The following is a 20274-nucleotide window of genomic DNA, read 5'->3' on the forward strand; positions in this document are numbered from 1 at the left end:
AGTGACATCCATCCATCACCACCACAAGTGACATGTGTGCTACAGACCAGTGACAGACCTTTGCTTTTTTTTCTTTCTGCAGCAGACCCCTCCGTGTCATCCAAGGTGGAGCCAACAGCAGCAGCAGTGGCCACATCGTTACTGGGGAAATCAAGTCCGCTGGCGCTGTCTGCAGCCCTGGTTGCCAAGGGCCCTGGCAGCAGTCCTTCAGCCATGGCCTCAGGATCAGTCAAGAGCAGCTGGACCACTGCTCTAGCTAAAAACGTCACAAACAACACAGCACTTGGCCCAAAGACGACGCCAGGGGCAGTGCATCCGGCCTTCTCATTCACGCCAACCTACATGTTTTCAAGAGCGGCACACACCGTGAGTGCTCATACAGCCATGCAAGGGAACACAGGCACCGCCTCCGGCCTGTTGTCCACTACACACCTCCCCAGGAAACCACAAGCCATGCACACGGGCCTCCCAAACCCCACCAACCCAGACACGCCCAGAGCATCCACCACACGCCCGCTGACTATCACAGCAGCCTTGACATCCATCACAGCACCCGTGAGGGCCACCCGGTTGCCACCTGTGCCAGCGGAAAATACAGACACTGCCCTTCCCGCTGCGTCGACCGCTGTGGTCACAACCGGCAAAATGGCATCCAACCTGGAGTGTCAGATGTCCAGCAGGCTCCTGGTGAAGACAGGTAAGAGTCCACCGTCCTTGGAGTTTACTTGAAAGCAGCAGGCACGCCCTGGCCTCAGAGATGTAGCAGAGATGAGATCGGCGGTTCTCAGCCAGGAACAGTTGTGCTCCTTCTCCCCCAGAAGGTGTTTGGCCCTATCTGGAGACCTTTTTGGAGGGTAGGGAGGGTGCTACTGGCATGTAGTGAGACAGAGACCAGGATGCTGTCAAACGCCCCAGGTACAGAGCGGTCCTACAGCAAAGGATAATCCCTGCCCCAAATGTCCAAGTGCTGAGATTGAGGAGCTCCGGTCCTTATCAAGTGACAGAGGCTTTACGTGACCTGCATTCTGGTCCCGGGATCAGTCCTGCTATCAGAGACCCCCCTAGGGAAACCGTTTCTGCAAATGAATCTGGGAAAACAAACGTGTAGTGAATTTTGCCTGAAGAGCAAACCAGTGATGTCTCACGTGAATGAATGAATGATGAATAAAATGTCACGTCTTGGAAGCCCTGCAGAAGTCAGAAAGGCTTCTGTTAGGTGGTTTCTCAGCCTGCAGGTACAAAAAGTACAGCTGCACGATGAGGGTGCCCAGGATTTCTTTCGATGTTGAAAAGGAGGCCGTGAAAAAGTCGGGTGGTAAATGCTATCTCTAGCCACCACCTCCCAGTTGCAGCAAAGCAGGGCAGGAAGGCACCGGGTGATTTTAACAGTGGGGTAGTGTTGGCTATAAAAAGCACTAGACACGTTATCTGAGCCAGCAAGCCAGTGCTGAATGCTCGAGTCCCGCCTTCCTCTTCACCCTACAAAGGATTAAATGAAATTATATCTAGAGACGTAGCCTATTCTAAAATGGGAAATTGTGAAACTAGGCAGACCAGAAAGTACAGTATCTCTTTCTGTTTCTCAAGGAATTATACCATCTGGTTTTCCACTCCCCCTCCTCTGAAAGGCAGGCAACCCCAACCACCTAGATGCAGAAGTCTGGAACATTCTGTCCCCCTCCCCCTTCTTCCACCACCCCTGTCACCCCAGCCACACCTGGTCAACCACCAGTGCCTTTCATTCAGTTCGACTTCCTTCAGCACCCTTCTCTCCATCCCCACCGCTGCGTCCCTCATTCACCCTGTCATCAGCCACCTCAATTTCTGCAACAACAACCAAATTTATCTGCCTTAGACTAGCCCCCACCCCCTCCAATCTGTTCTTCAGTCTGTAGTCAACGGGACCCTCTAAAATGTATGCTTTTGCTTAAAGCCCTTCACGTCCCATCGCCCGCAGGACCAGGCCTAAACATGTATCCTGAAAGGCTTCGCTCCTCACCCTGTGTCTTTGAACTTGATCTTGTCTCTGCTGGGAGTGGCGAGGGGCGGTCCCTCTCCACTCATCAGGAGATGGCCTTGCTCATCAGGAAACCTTCCTTGATCCCCACCCCCTTGCCCAGGTCCAGGCTGGATGTTCCTAGAGCATGGCAGGCTTCCCTTCAAATAGCACCTGTCACCTTCAGTCACAGGTGCCAGTCTCCACCCCAGGTCTCCATCCCACTCTGCTCCACTTGTGGGGTGGGAACTACAGCTTCCTGAATCAGGGGTGTTTAGGCAGCACAACCTCCCTCAGGACCTGCGCCTAAGCAGGTTGTTGAGGAACGCCGTGGCAGGTGTTTTCTGCAGGCCCCCCATCAGGACCTGGTACCGCTGAACCCAGTTTTCAAAGTCAAGGGCAGAGTTGGTTAGAAATGAAGTGTGGCTGGCGTATTAGCTTTCTCTCCTCCAGGGCCACAGAAACACAAGGGCCTTCCTTCTTTGGGCTTGAGTGGGACCCCAGAGCAACAACCCCAGGCCCCCACTTTCATTGCTTGGACCTGCACCCACCAGACTTCCTCAGAACTTGCAGGAGGTGGAGGATGGAGAGGAGAGGGGAGCTCATTAATTAGGGGGTCTGCTGCCCTACCCTGATGACCGTGCTTCTCTTTGGTCCCACAGTTCTCTTTCTGACCCCAAGGAGAGGGCAGAGCAGTGAAACCTTGAAATTCAACATTGCCAAAGGGCTCACACAGGCATTACGGAAGGCTTTCCACCAGAACGACATCTCGGCTCACGTAAGTCTCTTGGCTCCGTAATGAGACTAAGCCATCCACACCTTCCTCTTGGGCCCAGAGTTTGTTTAGATTGTGTTCCTCCTCCCTGGGTACCATAACCATTCTTGTCAGAAGCCATGTCTTTCTTCATTTTGACAGATAGCTAATAATATGTGGTGACTGGATAAAAGGTCCAATTTTGACATAGAAATGGAGGTTGACTGCCTTATGTCTAAATTTTAAAAAAAATAAAATAAAATAAATTTTTTTTCAAGCATAGATACTGTTCTATTTTTATTTTTATTTTTTTTAAAGATTTTATTTATTCATTGGAGACACACAGAGGGAGAGATAGAGAGGCAGAGACAGGTAGAGGGAGAAGCAGGCCCCATGCAGGGAGCCCGATGTGGGACTCAATCCCGGGTCTCCAGGATCAGGCCCTAAGGCTGAAGGCGGCGCTAAACCACTGAGCCACCTGGGCTGCCCCAGATATAATGTTTTAAACCATCCCGTTATCCCGTTATTGGGGATACTTTAAATACTTTCCCATTGGGAAAGTATTTAATAGTGTTAGTGTAATTCTCAAGAAATTGTCCATTTCCTTTCCCTTTATCTTCCTCAGCATTGTAAATAGTGATTTATTTCTGGACGTTTAAAAATTATTGTAAATTGAGTCCAACTTTGTGCTTCAATAGCCAGCAGCAGACAGGGAAATAAACATGTTTTTTTCCCCAAGCACTTTAATGCCAAGTACTATTTAGTAACCTCCAGCTGATTTCCATGGCATATCCAAGCGATGGAAGCCTCACTTTACACTCTTTTGGATTGATTACAAGTTTTAAAGCCCTACGTGTGATTGGCAGTCGGTGGACAACCCTTTTCGCCTCTTAAAAATATTGCTCTGGCTTTTTTTCCTTTGAGGCCTGTCCTGCAGTTGTATCTAGCTTCGTGGTCTCCATGACCACACCAAGGACTAGGGATGAGGTTTGGTACATAGGTTATTGGTCATTGTCAGCCTCTTTTTTTGGAGGTAGGATGGGGGGAGGAGCAGAGGGAGAGGGAGAGAATCTCAAGCAGACTCCCAGCTGACCGTGGAGCCAGATGTGGGGCTCAGTCTCACAACCCCGGGATCATGACCTGAGCCAAAACCAAGAATCAGATGCTCAACTGACTGAGCCACCCAGGTGCCCCTGTCAATCCCTTTTATATAATTCTGAGAGAGAGAGAGAGAGAGAGAGAGAGAGAAGAAGAAGAAGAAGAAGAAGAAGAAGAAGAAGAAGAAGAAGAAGAAGAAGAAGAAGAGAAGGAAGGAAGGAAGGAAGGAAGGAAGGAAGGAAGGAAGGAAGAGAAAGAGAGAGAGAGAGAAAGAAAGAAAGAAGAAAGAAAGAAAGAAAGAAGAAAGAAAGAAAGAAAGAAAGAAAGAAAGAAAGAAAGAAAGAGAAAGAAAAGAAAAAAGAGATGCATTTCACGAAAAGCATCCATGATGTCTGCACTAGAAACTTTATTTGAAAGTTGAAAATGGGGGCACCTGGGTGGCTCAGTTAGTTAAGAATCTGCCTTTGGCTCAGGTCATGATCTCAAGGTCCTGAGATGGAGCCCCGCTTTGGCTCCCAGCTCCATGGGGAGCCTGCCTCTCCCTCTCTCCCCTGCTCTCTCTTGCTCTCTCTGTGTCTCTCTCGAATACATAAAAAAAGTCTTGAAAGAAAGAAAGAAGAAAATGTAAGTATTTTTATTTGGCCACCTGACATGTAATTTTCATTCAACTTTGGTTGTTTTCAAACTATCTTCAGTTTTTACCTTTTTTGCAAATCATCCCAGACCACTGTGACAATCAGTTATGAATTCATTTTTTAAAAATCAGCCCATTTTTTAAAACTTTTGAAAGGATGTCTGATATTACTGCCAGGAGTGAAAATCAGGATCATTTGCCACAAACAAAAGCTAATCAGAAAAATGAGAATAATGGTAATGACTTGTTAAATTCAAGCTAGACATTGTTGCTTGAGGAAGGCTCTAAGGCTGATGTCTCTGGTGTCCCTTTGTTTAAAAATATGATTAGCAAGCTTTAGAGAGGTGCTAAAAATAATCCCTAAATTGAGACTTGTTCCTTGAGGTCATTAGGATTGGAGCAGAGTCCACTCTTTTAACAGGTGATCTGGTGTTGTATTAAAAACATCTTGAGGGGCACCTGGTTCAGTGATTGAGCATCTGCCTTTGGCTCAGGGTGTGATCCTGGAGTCCTGGGATGGAGTCCCACACCAGGCTCCCTGCAGGGAGCCTGCTTCTCCCTCTGCCTGTGTCTCTTAAAAAAAAAAAAAAAAAAAAAAAAAAAAAAAAAAAAAAAGGTTTTATTTATTTATTTAAGAGAGACACAGAGAAAGAAAGAGAGGCAGAGAAATTGGGTCAAAAAGAACTCAAAACATCAGTGTCCCTTGGGACTCAGTTTTAAGGGAGACTTTCCATAGCCCATCCTCATCCTCGTCTTGGTCTTGAACCAACTTCCAAGCCAGGAATGGAGTGGAGTCTGAACAGTCCTTCTCTCAGTTTCTAGAAAGAGGAATCACCTCATCTACTACTAATCCCCATCCTAAAGGAGCCCCCACTTCATCTATCATTTCTGCCTTTTCATTTTCGTAAGTGAAGAGAACTATAACAAAGCTGTTTTTCCCAGCATTTCATCTCTGGAAATCTCTTTTGCCTGCCCTCTCCTGTCTGCCTTCTTGGGTGACTGTTGGTGCTCACAGGATGACACTGAGGCATTTAAGGAATCAAGAAAACCCCCACAGATTTAATTCCCTTCCATGTTGGTTCGCAATAAGTTGTATTTCATTCTATCCCGCTATTTTGAGACTTGCCAATACACGTAGCACTTTTATAAATTATTAGAATATTCGTCGAATGAGAACATCTTGCTCCCCAGCCGTGCCAAATAAGGGTTGTGGTTCGAAGAAATACCAAGAAGGACTTCAAGTATGGTGGAAATAAACACTGAGTTCTGTGGGTCTGTTGTTTTGTAGGTGGACATTCTGGAACATTCTCATAATGTCACCGTTGGTTATTATGCTACCAAAGGGCGGCTGGTGTACTTGCCTGCTGTCGTGATCGAGATGCTGGGTGTTTATGGGATCAGCAATGTCACTGCGGATCTGAAGCAACACACCCCAAACTTACAGTCAGTGGCGGTACTTGCCTCCCCGTGGAATCCCCAGCCTGCAGGCTGCTTCCAGCTGAGAACAGGCAAGTACCTTAGAAAGAAAGGATTCCTGTCCGTTCCGGAATCGGGGGCAGCATCACGAAGATGCCTGTTTAAAAACTTGAGTGCTAGTGGCTCTGTCGTCTCTTAAAGTCCTGTGTACCTTCCTCAAAGGGCCCTGCTAATCAACTGTCCAAGTTCCCTGCCTATGAACCTAAACTTCCTCACCCTGGATTTATTAGAAATAGTCCTTCAGGGACACCTGGGTGGCTCAGCGGTTTGGTGCCTGCCTTCGGCCCAGGGTGTGATCCTGGAGACCTGGGATCAGGTCCCACATCCAGCTCCCAGCATGGAGCCTGCTTCTCTCTCTCTCTGCCTGTGTCTCTGCCTCTCTCTCTCTCTCTGTATCCTCTGTATCTCTCATTAACAAATAAATAAAATCTAAAAAAAAAAAAAAAGAAAGAAAGAAAGAAATAGTTCTTTAGGGGCACCTGGGTGGCTCAGTCGGTTGAGCATCTGCCTTTCGGGTTGCTTGGTCCTGGGATGGAGTACCCACATCAGGCTCCCTCCCTGCTCCATGGGGACCTTGCTTCTCTCTCTCTCTCTCTCTCTCTCTTTGTCTTTCTCTCTCTCTGTCTCTCATTAATAAATTAATAAAATATTTTTTAAAAAAGGAACTAGTCCTTCACAGGAGCCTGCCTTCTCAATTTATATAATTAGGACTTTAAGAGCAACAGGCATCGTATTTTTAATTTTTTCCTGTATTACCAGTGGATACTGGTAAGAGCTGAGCATCCATAAAATCTGTGCTTTGGACCAACACTGTTCCAGGGTGCCCCTGAATCAGAAGCTCTGAGCTTTGGCCTCGGAATCTTATTCTCAAGCACCCTCGTGATTCTGATCATGTGGTTGGTTAGCCCCAAGAGTGGAGAAATTATTGAAGTCGAAAGACTCAATCAACTAAGTGATGCAGGTCAATTGACAAGCCCCCACCCCCCAAACCTCCCCCAAGAAATAGAAGGCATGATCTCTCTTTGATTGTTTTTTTTTTTTTAATCATTCTTGGAGCAGATGTCTACCCAGTCCAACAAAATCCTTTGCATTAGAGGGAACCTCAGATTTGATCGTGCTTTTAATTCTTCTTTACTCATAATCATTTTAAGAGCCACTTCCAACCCTGCAACCAAACGTTGTCAGTCCTTATTTGCCTGATTTCTCTGATGTAAATCATGCTGTTTTATATGAAGACTGCTGTTAAGTCCAAGGAGCTAAGTCACACATCACTTCGGCAAGCGCTAATTTATGACTCTCCTTCTAGTGCTACAGTTTGTGAGCCAATCTGACAACATCCAGTCCTGCAAGTTCGCTCAGACGATGGAACAGAGGCTGCAGAAGGCCTTCCAGGATGCTGAGAAGAAGGTCCTAAATACCAAAAGCAACCTGACCATTCAGGTAAGGAGGAGGGTGCTTCAACTGTGTCGTTGATGTTGGCAAGAAGTGACTTGATCTCCTGTTTCAAAGATGCCTGGTGTAAGTGTAACTCCGTCACTTAGACAGGAAGAGGTGCCATGCTGGGGCCCCTGAGAAGACTCAGTTTCAGCACTGATGAGGACGTCTGTGACAGGAGGGGTGCTGTTTTGCTATATACCTGCTGTGGTTTGGGGTTTTATATTTATTTTCCCATGTGACGCTTCCTCAGGCCTTCCCAATACATTTGCTATTTTGTTTTATTTTGTATTGTTTAGTTGTTTGTTTGGGGTTTTGGGGGGTTTTTTGTTTGTTTTTAGATTGTTTTTATTCATGAGAGACACAGAGAGAGGCAGAAACATAGGTAGAGGGAGAAGCAGGCTCCCTGTGGAGAGCCCGATGTAGGACTTGATCCCAGGACCCCTGGATCATGCCCTGAACCAAAGGCAGATGCTCAACAACTGAACCACCCAGGCATCCTGGTTGTTTGTTTAGAGAGAGCACACACAAGGGTGCACAAGAGTGGCGGCGAGGGTAGAGAGAGAGAGGGAGAGAGAATCCCAAGCAGGCTCTGTGCCCATTGTAGAGCCGGGTGCAGGACTCGATCTCATGACCCGGAGATCATGACCAGATGTGAAATCAAGAGTCAGACATTTAACCGACTGAGCCACCCAGACGGCCCAATACATTTACTATTTTAAAAACTGAAGTAGATGTGCAATATAAGGTACAATTTCGTAAAACGAATCAAATGTCTCATAAAATGAAATTAATTCTAAATAGCTAACTCATCAAGATTTGCCTATCCTGTGATTTGCATTGAGTTGTTTCCTAGACATCCACATGAACAGTCACCTTAGTTTAAACAAACACATATAAACATTTTATATTTGGGGCTCATTGTATGCCATTACTGTGCTAAATGTTTTAGAAATATTTTGCTACATAATACTCAAGACATCTTTCTGAAGTATTATTATCATCATTTCACAGAAAATGGGACTGAGAGAGAGGCTAAGAAACTTCTAGAAAGCCACACAGTAAAGAAGGGAATAAGGACTTGAGTCAAGGCCCATAATCTTATCCTATCTGCTATGCTAAACCATGGAACTTTTGGTGAACACATGAATTTTTCTTGGAAAAACCCCACTGCTAGTACAATATATTTCAGTTTCCTGGACTTAACAATAGATATGCCACCAAAAGCTTTCCTCAGACCCACTTTTTTGCAGTTATATAACTAACATCCCACTAAAGACATATGCTTTTTTTTTTTTTTTTTTAAGTAAGCTCCACATCCAGCATGGAACCCAGTGTGGGGCTTGAATTCAGTCAACCCTGAGATCAAGACCTGACCTGAGATCAGAAGTTGGACCTCAATTGACTGAGCCACCCAGGCACTCCAAGACAGATGCTTTTTTTTTTTTAAGATTTTATTTATTCATTCATGAGAGACACACACAAAGAGAGAGGCAGAGACACAGGCAGAGGGAGAAGCAAGCTCCATGCAGGGAGCCCGACGCAGGACTCGGTCCTGGGTCTCCAGGATCATGCCCTGGGCTGAAGGTGGCGCTAAACCACTGAGCCACCCGGGCTGCCCCAATGCTTTTTAATCATATTCATCCAGCCCCCAAATTTCTCTGATTAACTATACAACCCAATGTCCTGTTTTTACTGAACTAAATCCTTTGCAATTAAACCCAGTGGTTTTGAAATTGACATTTAGCATAAGTGAATTATCAGCAAAGCCAATATGAGGTAGAAAGCATACAATTTAATTTGAAGAAGCAGCTTTCCTTTTCTAGATTTATCCAAAATGTATATGGAAGTATCTCATTATGATTCAGTTCATATTAGATTAAGATCTAAAAACGTGTCACAAACATAAGATTTATATAAGAAGTATGACTCAGCTCCCTTGTGGGAGATCTTTTTCTTTCTGATTGGGTTTGTGATCTTCACAGGTGCATGATTCCAGTTAGGGCTTGGAGGCAGAGTGTACTCTGATGGTATTCAGGAAGCACAGACCCATTGAGCACCTCCTGTTTATATAAATAAGTTGCCTTTGGCCTTAAGAAGACTCTGTGTTATGGGATAGTCATGGGCCATGAGATGAAACCTTGTACAGCAAATAACAAAGTTTCCTTGGAAAAGACTGTAACAGACAATTTGAGAACTGCATCTAAATAAATTTTGGGTGCTCTTGAACATTTCAGCAGGTCTTGAAGTAAATGGTTAATTGGGTGAATTGTTTCATTAACCCTGCTCCACTTTTTGCCATGGCTGACAGGAAGCCTGGAACTGCTTTGTAGCCTGGATTCTGGAACCCTCTAGGCCCCTTTATCATGCATATATGTAGCTGCATGCTAATCATCCACCTGGACTTGTTCCAGGACCTGGTTTTATAATTAATAACTTTCCATTTTACTGTATTAAGTATAATTTGGAGGAGCACCTTGGATTTTTTTGGACACATAGGTATTTAATTTGTTCAGAGAGTCGTGGAAAAGTTTTTTTTTTTTTTTTTTTTTTTTAACTTGTATAGCATTGGTATTAGGGGCTAGATTGCAGTAGACTCAATTAGGACCTTTTTGGTTGTGAATGACAGACTCTAAGCATATAAGATTTAAGCAAAAAGAAGTAATTGGGGCAGCCCGGGGGGCTTAGCAGTTTAGCACCGCCTTCGGCCCAGGGCCTGATCCTGGAGACCCGGGATCGAGTCCCACGTCGGGCTCCTTGCTTGGAGCCTACTTCTCCCTCTGCCTGTGTCTCTGCACCCCCCCCCCCGCCCCGTGTCTCTCTTGAATACATAAATAAAATCTTAAAAAAAGAGAAAGTAATTGGCTCATAGAACTGAAAGGTTCACAGCATATTTCATTCAGGCCCAATTTGATTCAGGTGCTTATATGATTTCTTTGAAAAGTTCTCTTTGTCTCTTGGCCTTGCCCTGGGCTGACATCATCTTCAGGCCCAGTGGGGTGGCCCCTGGCACCTCCAGGTTTGTCTCATTCTTGTTGCTTACAGTCTTATGGAACCAACATACCTATTTTGGTGGCTTTCCAGTAAAAATCCTGGGATTAGCTCTCATTGGGCTCATTTGGACTGTGTTCCCATTTCTGGAGTCATAACTGTGGCCAAGGAGATAAAATGTCCCAATGTCCCCGAGGCCTGGCTATCCCCACTCCTAGAACTTGGGTAGGGCAGCCCCACCCAAAGCCCATGAACCCAGCTGGAGAGAAGAAGTATGTCCTCAAGGAAATTGTGGTGCTGTCATAGAAGAAAGAAGAATGGATGGTAGGTAGGCAAAATAACAGCCTTCCTTTCTGCCACTCTTTTTAAGGTCTAACTAGCTAAATGAATTGTGGCATGAATGAGTGGGAAGTAAGAGATAAAGTCAGGAACAACAGGAGTCTAAGAGTAAAGGGGGTAGTGGGAAAGTGCCCCCTGTAGGGGCTGCTTCTACTGGGGACAGACAGGGCATGACTTTCAGGGAACACTGACCTGGCCTTGGTCTCAGGCCTGTGGACCTCTCATTTATGAAGCTAGTGTTAAGTAGCCATCAAGATTGGTCACACTTTTCTTAGCTATAAAAAAATGAGTATACTAAAGAAGACCAAAAAAAGGAAAATCTGTGCTCATGAATTGGAAGATTTGATATTGTTAAAATGTCAGTACTGCCAAGAGCAATCTACAGATTCTATGCAATCCCTATCAAAATCTCAGTGATTTTTTTTGCAGAAATAGAAAAATCCATCCTAGAATTCATATGGAATCATAAGGAACCATGAATAGCCAAAACAGTCTTGAAAAAGAAAAACATAGCTCGAGGTTTCATACTTTCTGATTTCAAAACTTACTACAGAGCTACAATAATCAGAACAGCATGGTACTGGCATAAAGACAGACATATAGACAAATGGAGCTGAAGAGAGAATGCAAAAATAGATCTTTGCATATATGATCAAATGATTTTTGACACGGGTGCCAAGACCATTTAATGGGGAAAGGATGGTCTTTTCAATCAGTGATATTGGAAAACTGGGTATCCACAAACAAAAGAATGAACTTGGACCCTTATCTAACACCATAAACAAAAATTAACTTCAAAGTAGATCAAAGACCTAAACATGAGGGCCAAAACTATAGGACTCAGAAGAAAAAGAGGAGAAAACTTCATGGTATTGAATTTGGCAATGATTTCCTGGATATGACACCAAAAGTATAGGCAACAGAGGAAAACATAGGTAAATTGGACTTCACCAAAATTAAACACTTCTGTGGATCAAAGGACACAATTAAGCAAAAAGCAACCCACAGAATGGGAGTGGATATGCCAATCATATATTGGATAGAGGGTTAATATCTGGAATATATAAAGAACCCATACAACTTAAAAACACGAAAACAATCTTATAAAGAAGTGAGCAAAGAGTTCTAATAAACAATTCTCCAAAGAAGATCTATAGATGATCAATAAGCACCTAAAAAAGGTACTCTACATGACTTAATCATCCGGGAAATAGAAATCAAAACCACAGGATACCACTTCGCAATCTATTAGGATGGCCATCATAAAAAAAAAAAAAGAGAATAACAAGTGTTGGTAAGAATGTGGACAAACCGGAACCCTTTGCACTGCTGGTGAGCTTCTCAAATGGTGTAGCTCTGTGGAAAACAGAATGGTGGTTCCTTAAAAATTAAACCTAGAAATACCACATGATCTACCACATGATCAAAATAATCAAAAGCAGGGACTTAAACAGATATTCGTGCACCCATGTTCATAGCAGCATTATTCACATTAGCCAAAAGGTGGAAGCAACCCAAATGTCCATCCACAGATGAATGGATAAGAAATGTGATATATATTTACACACACACACAAGGGAATGTTGTTCATTTTAAAAAAGGAAAGAAATTCTGACCCATGCTACCACATGGATGAACCTAGAGGATATTATGTTAAGTGAAATAAGCCAGTCACAAAGGGGCAAATACTATATGATTCCACTTATAAAAGGTGGTTAATTTTGTCAAATTAATAGAGACACAAAGTAGAATGGTGGTTTTCAGCGGCTGGGGAGAGAAAGAAATGGAGAGTTGTTTAATAGATAACAGGTTTTGGTTTGGGAAGATGAAAAAGTTAGTTGAAAAGCAAAAAATAGAATATTCACATCAGAGATAATGGTTGAAAAGTTATTTTAGTTATTATTATTATTATTATTTTAGATGGCAGTATGGGGAAGTCTTTTAAATTGTTAAGAAAGAAGCACCTTTCTTTCTGGTACCCTGGGGAAGAGGCATGAATACCGGTGGCTCAACCACACTACAAAAATACTTTCAGAGAGGAGAGAAAAGAGTGGACCAGCAGTGTTGACTCGATGTATCATAAATCATGGGACTATAGGCTCTGTGTTAGTGAATTAAATAGCAACTTCCACTTATGGGGAAAAGTGGGAAATAATGTGAAGAAGCTATTCTTGACAGTCTTCTTAAAAATAACATTTAAAGGGAAAGTTGCAGGGATCTTCATGCCTGAAGGCACAGAGGTCTGGGAAAGACAGGATTTCCATCAGCTCCCTATAGGAAGAGAGGGCACACTCAGTTTAGTAATTTGAATAAAGTCTAATAAAAGGGACCTTTGGGGTGCCTGGATGGCTCAGTGGTTTGAGCGTCTGTCTTTGGCTCAGGGCGCGATCCTGGGGTCCTGGGATCGAGTCCCATATTGGGATACCTGTGGGGAGCCTGCTTCTCCCTCTGCCTGGGTCTCTGCCTCTCTCTGTGTGTCTCTCATGAATAAATAAGTAAAATCTTTAAAAATAAATAAAAAATAAAAGGGACCCTTGGCAGAAGTACAGGCAGGCTCTAGGGAAACCACAGGGCAAGTACAGTACCCGAAGCGGTAAATGTTGGGGCCTGATGGGGTGAGAAGAGCGAGCAATTATGGGAAGCCAGAGGCCAGAGCTGCCCTACAGGAGCCGTGCTGTGGGGAGGGAGTCCCGGACGCCAGTTCTCTGACCTCCCTCTCCTCCCACTCTCCCCTATCCTCCTGGGCTCCTTTTAGCTGAAGCTAAAGGAGGGAAGAGAAACCCACAGAGGTGGTCCACCGGGGTCTGCCTCTGGGTGCGCTGAACAAAACGAGGGTTGATGGGTGGGCGGCTAGAGAATCTGGAAGGGGAAGGTGCAGACGGGTGGGGGGGGGGCGGGGAGGGGGCACAGAGCCCCGCACTGTCTCACCAAGTAGAATGACTTCCTACTGCATCTGTTTTTCAAATCTCATCCGTGGGATATTTTTGTCCATACACTGACCCAGAAAACCGCACTTTCCGGTAACTGAAAAACTGACTTCGACAGATTTTTGAGAAGAAAACCACACCGTCCCATAGTCCTATTTACATATTCTATATTGAATTAATAGGTCACGAGAAAATGTAATCACTCCCCCAAAGACCCTGTTTTATATTTCTGAATTCCTTTTGCAGTCAAGGTTTCATCAGGCTGTTCACTAGCACGGTGATCCGCTGTGTAGGAACTTAAAAGATCCCTCCCCCCCAAATTTAACTCAGGCTCCCTCTGAGCAGTTGAGCCCTCTTAGATTTAACATTGTCCATGCTCTAGGCTCTATTCTGTGTGTTCAGAACCATAAAAGTAGCCTTGAGGCGATTCAGCCTCTAGAAAAGATACCCACGCCCGCTTAAGACCTGAGGTCAGACTGCCTGGGTTCGAATCCTGGCTACTCTCTTGATCACGCCGGGCCTCGGTTTCCTCCTTTGCAAAACGGAGTCGTGAGTGGATGCAGTTCCCGGGGCATCTGAGGACCGAGTGAGATCACACGGCCCTAGCACCACGCCTGGCACTCCGCGAGCAGCCCCTGCGTGGCGAGTGGTGTTATTCTGGTCTCTTCCTCGCTCCTTTTTCCACCTCCCATTCATTTCTACCCGCAACTTCTGCTCGAATTCCTCCTCCCACGGCCTCCATGAAACAGACCCTCATCTTATTTGGTGTGTCTCCCCCCTCCCCCCCCGTGTCGATTCAGATGGTGAGCACATCCAACGCCTCGCAGACAGTCACCTTGGTGTACGTGGTGGCCAATCGAAGCTCCTTCCTCAACGGCACGGTCGCCAGCAGCCTCCTCCGCCAGCTCTCGGCCGAGCTGGTCGGGTTCTACCTCACTTACCCGCCGCTCACCATTGCCGAACGTGAGTACGTCCCTGCCCCCCACCCTGGGGCGCTGCCTTTCCCCTGCACCCACCCGCCCCCTCCAGGGCAGGGGTAGGGGGTTCTTTCTCCACTTAGTGAACATCTGTTGTGCCGGCCACATACTCACTCTCTGATCATAAAATAACTGAAATGGGTGATACACCGGGACTGACCTGCTGACAAGTTTATTGCACGTTGGAAGAAAGCGCTGGCTGGGTGCCCTTACCCTGTCATCGAGTCCTCACAAAGCGCCCTAGAAGGTAGCACCAAATGAGCCCCACTTTGCGAAGGAGAAAACTGAGATCCCAAGAGGTTTAACCAGATGCCCCCTCTCACGTAGCTAATGAGACATGGAACCTAGGGTTCAAACCCAAGCAGTCTGCCTTTGAGATTGCAGGAACAGCCTGGAGGGCGTCTGTCCTTGTGGCAATCTGGGTTGCAGTGGTTTCCCTCACTTGCACCATCAGCAAATGCTCCAGGGCCTTTGCCCCTTGCCCTGGCTGTTGCTGTCTTAATGCAGCTCGTTTGCAGTCAGCATCGTGACTTCACTGGATGAAGTTCCCATGTCAGTCCTGTGGCCTGTCTTCCTCTGATGCTCAGTTACGTAATTCTCATTACCATGCAGCAGGCATAGACTCGGAAGACAACGCAGCCTACATTTTGTACTCAAACACTTACTTGGTGGCCAACTGAAGTCAAGATTTGTGCTGTTAAATTTAATTGTCAACACATTTCTCAAGGTCACTGGTCCAGGGTTTTGTTTTGTTTTGAGGCACATAGTAGCAAAATTGCTTCTGTTTCTTTCTGTGGCTGGATTTGAGACTATAAATAAATAAAATGATGTGTGTGAATGGACGCAGCACACAGTAGCCACTAGGAATTTTTTTTTGAATGTTTAATAGCAGGCTTTTGGAATTTCATGTAGTAAGGAAAGGTGACTCTGGATTTTATGGAAAAGGTAATGGCATGAAAGATAGTATTATGTCAAATGGCAGCATGCAAAGAAGTAATTTTCTTTCCTCTTGATATTTTGATAATAACAACAACTGAGATTTATTGAGTGATTACTATGTGCCAGGCACTGCACTATACCCTTTACATGAATGAAGTCTAACCTGCAAAAAAATGGGACTGTTTGTCACAAACATTTAGCTAATAATAAACTTAGTCCTTGACATTGGAAAAATCCATTCAAGAGATGATCATTCCTAAAACTATTAGTGATGGTTGGGTAGTTTTCACAAAGGAAGCTAAAGTTAAGACATGTTCTAGCTGTGAGTCTTGATAATGATAATGTTAATGGAAAAAATAAATAGAAAGAGCAGAAATGCACAAACCCTAGAAAATTCTTCATCTGAAAGTTAACCCTTTACTGAGTATTTTACTTGTTGGAACAGCAAGATAGTTTTAGCCTGTATGCCCTGGAGCTCCCAGGAATGATAAAGCTGAATTTAGCTGTTTGATATTGTGTCACCTATGTCCATCTTCCTTAATAATATTTACATATAAAACCCGTGAAAGTAACTTGGTGTGTTTCTTATTTGTTTTAGCGCTGGAATATCCCAACCTTGATATATCAGAAACAACCAGAGACTATTGGGTAATTACAGGTAATCTCTTTCACTCCCTCTTTCTCGCTATCAGTTTGTGTTTTTTTTCAAACAGCATGTCAAAAGAAACCCCAAAACTAAAAATTAATAATTGTTATAATTATAATAATTAAAACTGCATGCCATTCAGTGATAGGATCAGCATCTTTCCTTTGGTCCTGTCCTTACTTCCATAGGACCAGAAGTGGGTAAAGTCAGCTAAGAAAAGATACCACTAAAAAAAAAAAAAAAGATACCACTGAAGGTGAATCTTAGATAACCATTCAAAACAGCCACCTGTAAAGTCCATGGCCTCCTCTTTGCAAAAAGTAGATCAATCTGAAGGTATGGCGGCGACCTGTGGGTATCTAGGGTATGTCCATGGGAATGGTGGTTTATTTAACGATGGTAGGCTTTTCTGCGCTGCCCTATAAAACCCCAGTGAAAGGCAGAGGAATGCTGGGCATGCACTTTTCTCTCTCCCCTGGCACACACCCCACACCTACACTAATCCTGGTGGAGCCCAGGCGTGTCCTGACAGTGAGGGCGGATGGAAGTAGAAGGGTGGTTCGGTGACATTCTCTTTTTTTTTTTTTTTTTTTCCTTGACATTTCCCAGCTGAGCTTTATGAAACAGCAAAAAAGTTCTTGTTTGTGTTTTTCCAAAGCCAGAAAGTGGCTCTGAAAATCTTAGAGAAGCAAGGGTTGGGAGCAAAGAGAGAAGACAGATGTTGATGGAAGAAGTGACCAGCCCAGCTGAACATGGAAGGGTGGAGGGGGAGTGGAAGGGATGAGCGTGTTGGGGCTGCCATAACAAACACCACAGACTTTGGAGGCTTCGGCAGTAGGAATTTATTTTCTCATATTTCTAGAGGCTGGGAAGGCTGACATCCAAGTGTCAGCAGGGTTGGTTTCTTCTGAAACCTCTCTCATTGGCTTGTAGATAGCTATCTTTCCTTTACATCTTTCCTCTATATGTCTGTGTCCTAAACTCCTCCTCTTATAAGGACACCCATCATATTGGACTAGGGCCTCCCCATGTGATCTGATTTTACCCTAACTACCTCTTTTAGGGCCTCATCTCCAAATACAGTCCCATTCTGAGGTATGGGGGGGTTAGGACTTGAACATAGGAATTTTGGGAAGATACAAGTCAGCCCAAAGCAAAGAGAGAGGAGGATCCTACAAGTCATGGAAAATGTGCCTGGGCAAGCCTGTCTGAAACCTCCCTCTTTTCTTCCCTGCCCCATCCCCTCCCTCACATGCTGTCCCAAACAAACAGTAGCAAGGCTGCTGCCTGGAATCCTAACAAAGGAGCACACACTCCTGCTCAATGAGGCTTGCTCAAGACCTCTCTGAAATTGCAGAAAATCTCATTTCTTTCTCCCCCACCGAGCCATGGATATGCAGAGATGATTTTTACCTGCTAGAAAGACAAACTAAAGAAATGCGTTTTAAAAGAAAAAACAGGGGGCCTCAGTGGCTCAGTCAGTTAAGCATCTGACTCTTGGTTTTGGCTCAGATCATGATCTCAGGGTTGTGAGATCGAGCCCCATGTCAGGCTCCGTGCTGGGTATGTATCCTGTTTGAGGGTCTCTCTCCTACTTCCTCTGCTCCCACTTATGCTCTCTCTCTCTAAAAAAGAAGGAAAGAAAAAAAAAACCATCAGAGTTTATGCCCAAGAGGGAAATGATACTAACCCAGCAATGTTTTTTTTTTTTTTAAGATTTTATACATTTATTTGAGAGAGAGAGAGAGCACACACAAGGAGGAGGTAGGGACAGAGGGGAGGGAGAAGCAGCCCCCCCCCCCCCCACTGCTGAGCAGGGGTGGGATGTGCGACTCGATCCCAGGACCCCAAGATCATGACCGGATCTGAAGGCAGACACTTAATTGGCTGAGCCACCCAGGCGCTCAGCAATGCATTTTTGAACCAGCAGGTTATGTAACACTTCCAGAATCATGCCTCCACCACCAGGAATGCTGCTTTTGAAGTTGCAGATGTCTCTCCTTCTATTAACGTAAGGTTTACATTAAATGGTAACACATCTGCCCTTAAACACAGGCTGTCTCGACAACCTCCTGTCTCATCCTTTCCCCGAGTACCTGGGTCTTGCCCTGCTTCTTGTTTTAGTAGCATAACCTTCAGAAAATCATGCTGGGACTTCAGCCCTTGCCCGCCTCCACCCACCCCCACCCACCCCTGCCTGTGTAACTCATTTGCTTATGTTGTTGCTCTTCCAGCTGCTGGTCATCAGAATAAACAAGGGCCCCTGTCACTGTGTTTGGGGCTAGTTACTCAGGTAGTGCCAGTGGGAGGGGCGAGAGCCAGTGTCAGCGTGACCCTCCTTCCTTCCCTTTGGCTCAGGTCCCACTCTCTCCACTCATGTACAGCCACCACCGGCCTTTGACCGTAATTCACAGAAGGGGTAGGAGATTGGGAAGCGAAATGAAAATAGCTTTGTTCATCCGGCTGAGAGGCGCAGGTCCTTGACACCACTCTGCCCTTCGCTCCCAGATACCAATCACAGGCACTCTGTCATCTGCTCCTTGCCAACAGCTCAAAGGATGGGGGGCAACTTTTCCTTTCTGTAGTTGATATTATGAAACCGTGACCTGTTTCTACCTGCTTTCCCACTAAATTTATATTAACTATGTTTTGAGGTGTCTGGGTGGCTCAGTCGGGTAAGCACCCAACTCTTGGTTTTGGCTCAGGTCGTGATCTCAGGGTCCTAAGATTGAGCCCTGTGTCTTGCTCTCTCTCAGCACGAAGTCTGTTTGGGGTTCTCTCCCCCACCCCTCCGCCCCTTCCCCTGCCCATGCTCTCTTTAAGATAAATAAATAAAAATCTTTTTTTTTTAATTTTTATTTATTTATGATAGTCACAGAGAGAGAAAGAGAGAGAGGCAGAGACATAGGCAGAGGGAGAAGCAGGCTCCATGCACCGGAAGCCCGATGTGGGATTCGATCCCGGGTCTCCAGGATCGCGCCCTGGGCCAAAGGCAGGCGCCAAACCACTGCACCACCCAGGGATCCCCAAATAAAATCTTTTAAAATACTTCTCCCCTCCTCCCTGAGCCTGGATCCCTCATTGGTGGAAATACTGTGGCTTCCTTAGGGTGATTCCTGCAGCCCCCTCTGCTGGCCACAGATCCTGTGGTGAGGATTGGGTATACAAGGCAGGATAGAGACGTGCAGACTTAATATTGCTGCCTCACACAGATCACAGCCCACCTTAGGTTTTTTGTGTTTGTTTTTTTTTAAGATTTTTATTTATTTATTCATGAGACACAGAGAGGCAGAGACATAGGCAGAGGGAGAAGCAGGCTCCATGCAGAGAGCCCAACATGGGACTCGATCCCAGGTCTCCAGGATCAGGCCCTGGGCTGAAGGTGGCTCTAAACCACTGAGCCATCCGGGCTGCCCCCACCTTGGGTTTTTCCTCTTGTCTTTACTGCACCACCAGGGTCAGAATCCCAGATCTAGCAGTCTCAGGATTTCTTCTGGTCTCAGCCCGGCTGCTGCTAACCTAGTGTGTCCTTGGGCAAGTCACTCAGGCCCTCTGGATGTCGTGCTGTCACCTGTGGAATGAGGACAAGATAGGAGATGAGCATTCTGGTTCTTTTGGCTCTGCATGTATGGGATTCAATGACACATAAAACAATTCAGCTTCTGTATAGGAAGCTGAACCAGGCTGAGCCGACTGTTGAAATTTTATTGCTCAGGGCAATTGTAAATAAAGAAGGAGTGAGAGACCAGTGATGTAACAGCCACCGAATCTTCTGGAGAGCTCCTATGGATGCAGCTGGGGACTGCCCGCCTCCTGTTAGCTGAGTCAGTGGTGGCGAAGGGTGGATGGCCAGGGCCCTGGCTGATGGGCCAAAGGACTGCTGTCTTCCTAGGCACTTGAGCCAGGGTCCAAGCTCCCCTACTGCTTCAGGGTCGCTCAGGGAGATGCACGCCCCTTTCTAGTCCCTTCCAGGTGGGCAGAGAGGGCTGAGAGCCTGCGGCCTGCTACGCTTCTCAGGGGAAAGGAAGGGAGCCACAATTCCTGGAACACAGTTATTTCTTCT

At 45.5% G+C, this 20274-nt stretch overlaps 1 protein-coding gene across 8 annotated transcripts in view; it reads left to right on the forward strand.

The window, feature by feature from the left end:
• KIAA1549L (KIAA1549 like) overlaps positions 1-20274 on the forward strand; it is a 267232-nt gene that overhangs the window by 143641 nt on the left and 103317 nt on the right. For 6 of the 8 annotated variants that reach the window (XM_077863542.1, XM_077863535.1, XM_077863537.1 and 3 more), the window contains 6 exons: positions 83-697; positions 2659-2774; positions 5771-5990; positions 7265-7398; positions 14450-14612; positions 16164-16223. In XM_077863542.1, the coding sequence (XP_077719668.1) occupies positions 83-697; positions 2659-2774; positions 5771-5990; positions 7265-7398; positions 14450-14612; positions 16164-16223 (1308 nt within the window). The remainder of the gene's footprint in view (positions 1-82; positions 698-2658; positions 2775-5770; positions 5991-7264; positions 7399-14449; positions 14613-16163; positions 16224-20274) is intronic. The other 2 variants (XM_077863536.1, XM_077863541.1) reach the window with 1 other exon arrangement.

The sequence above is a fragment of the Canis aureus genome, chromosome 21 (genome assembly GCF_053574225.1).
Source record: "Canis aureus isolate CA01 chromosome 21, VMU_Caureus_v.1.0, whole genome shotgun sequence".
In the NCBI taxonomy this organism is placed as follows: Eukaryota; Metazoa; Chordata; class Mammalia; order Carnivora; family Canidae; genus Canis; species Canis aureus.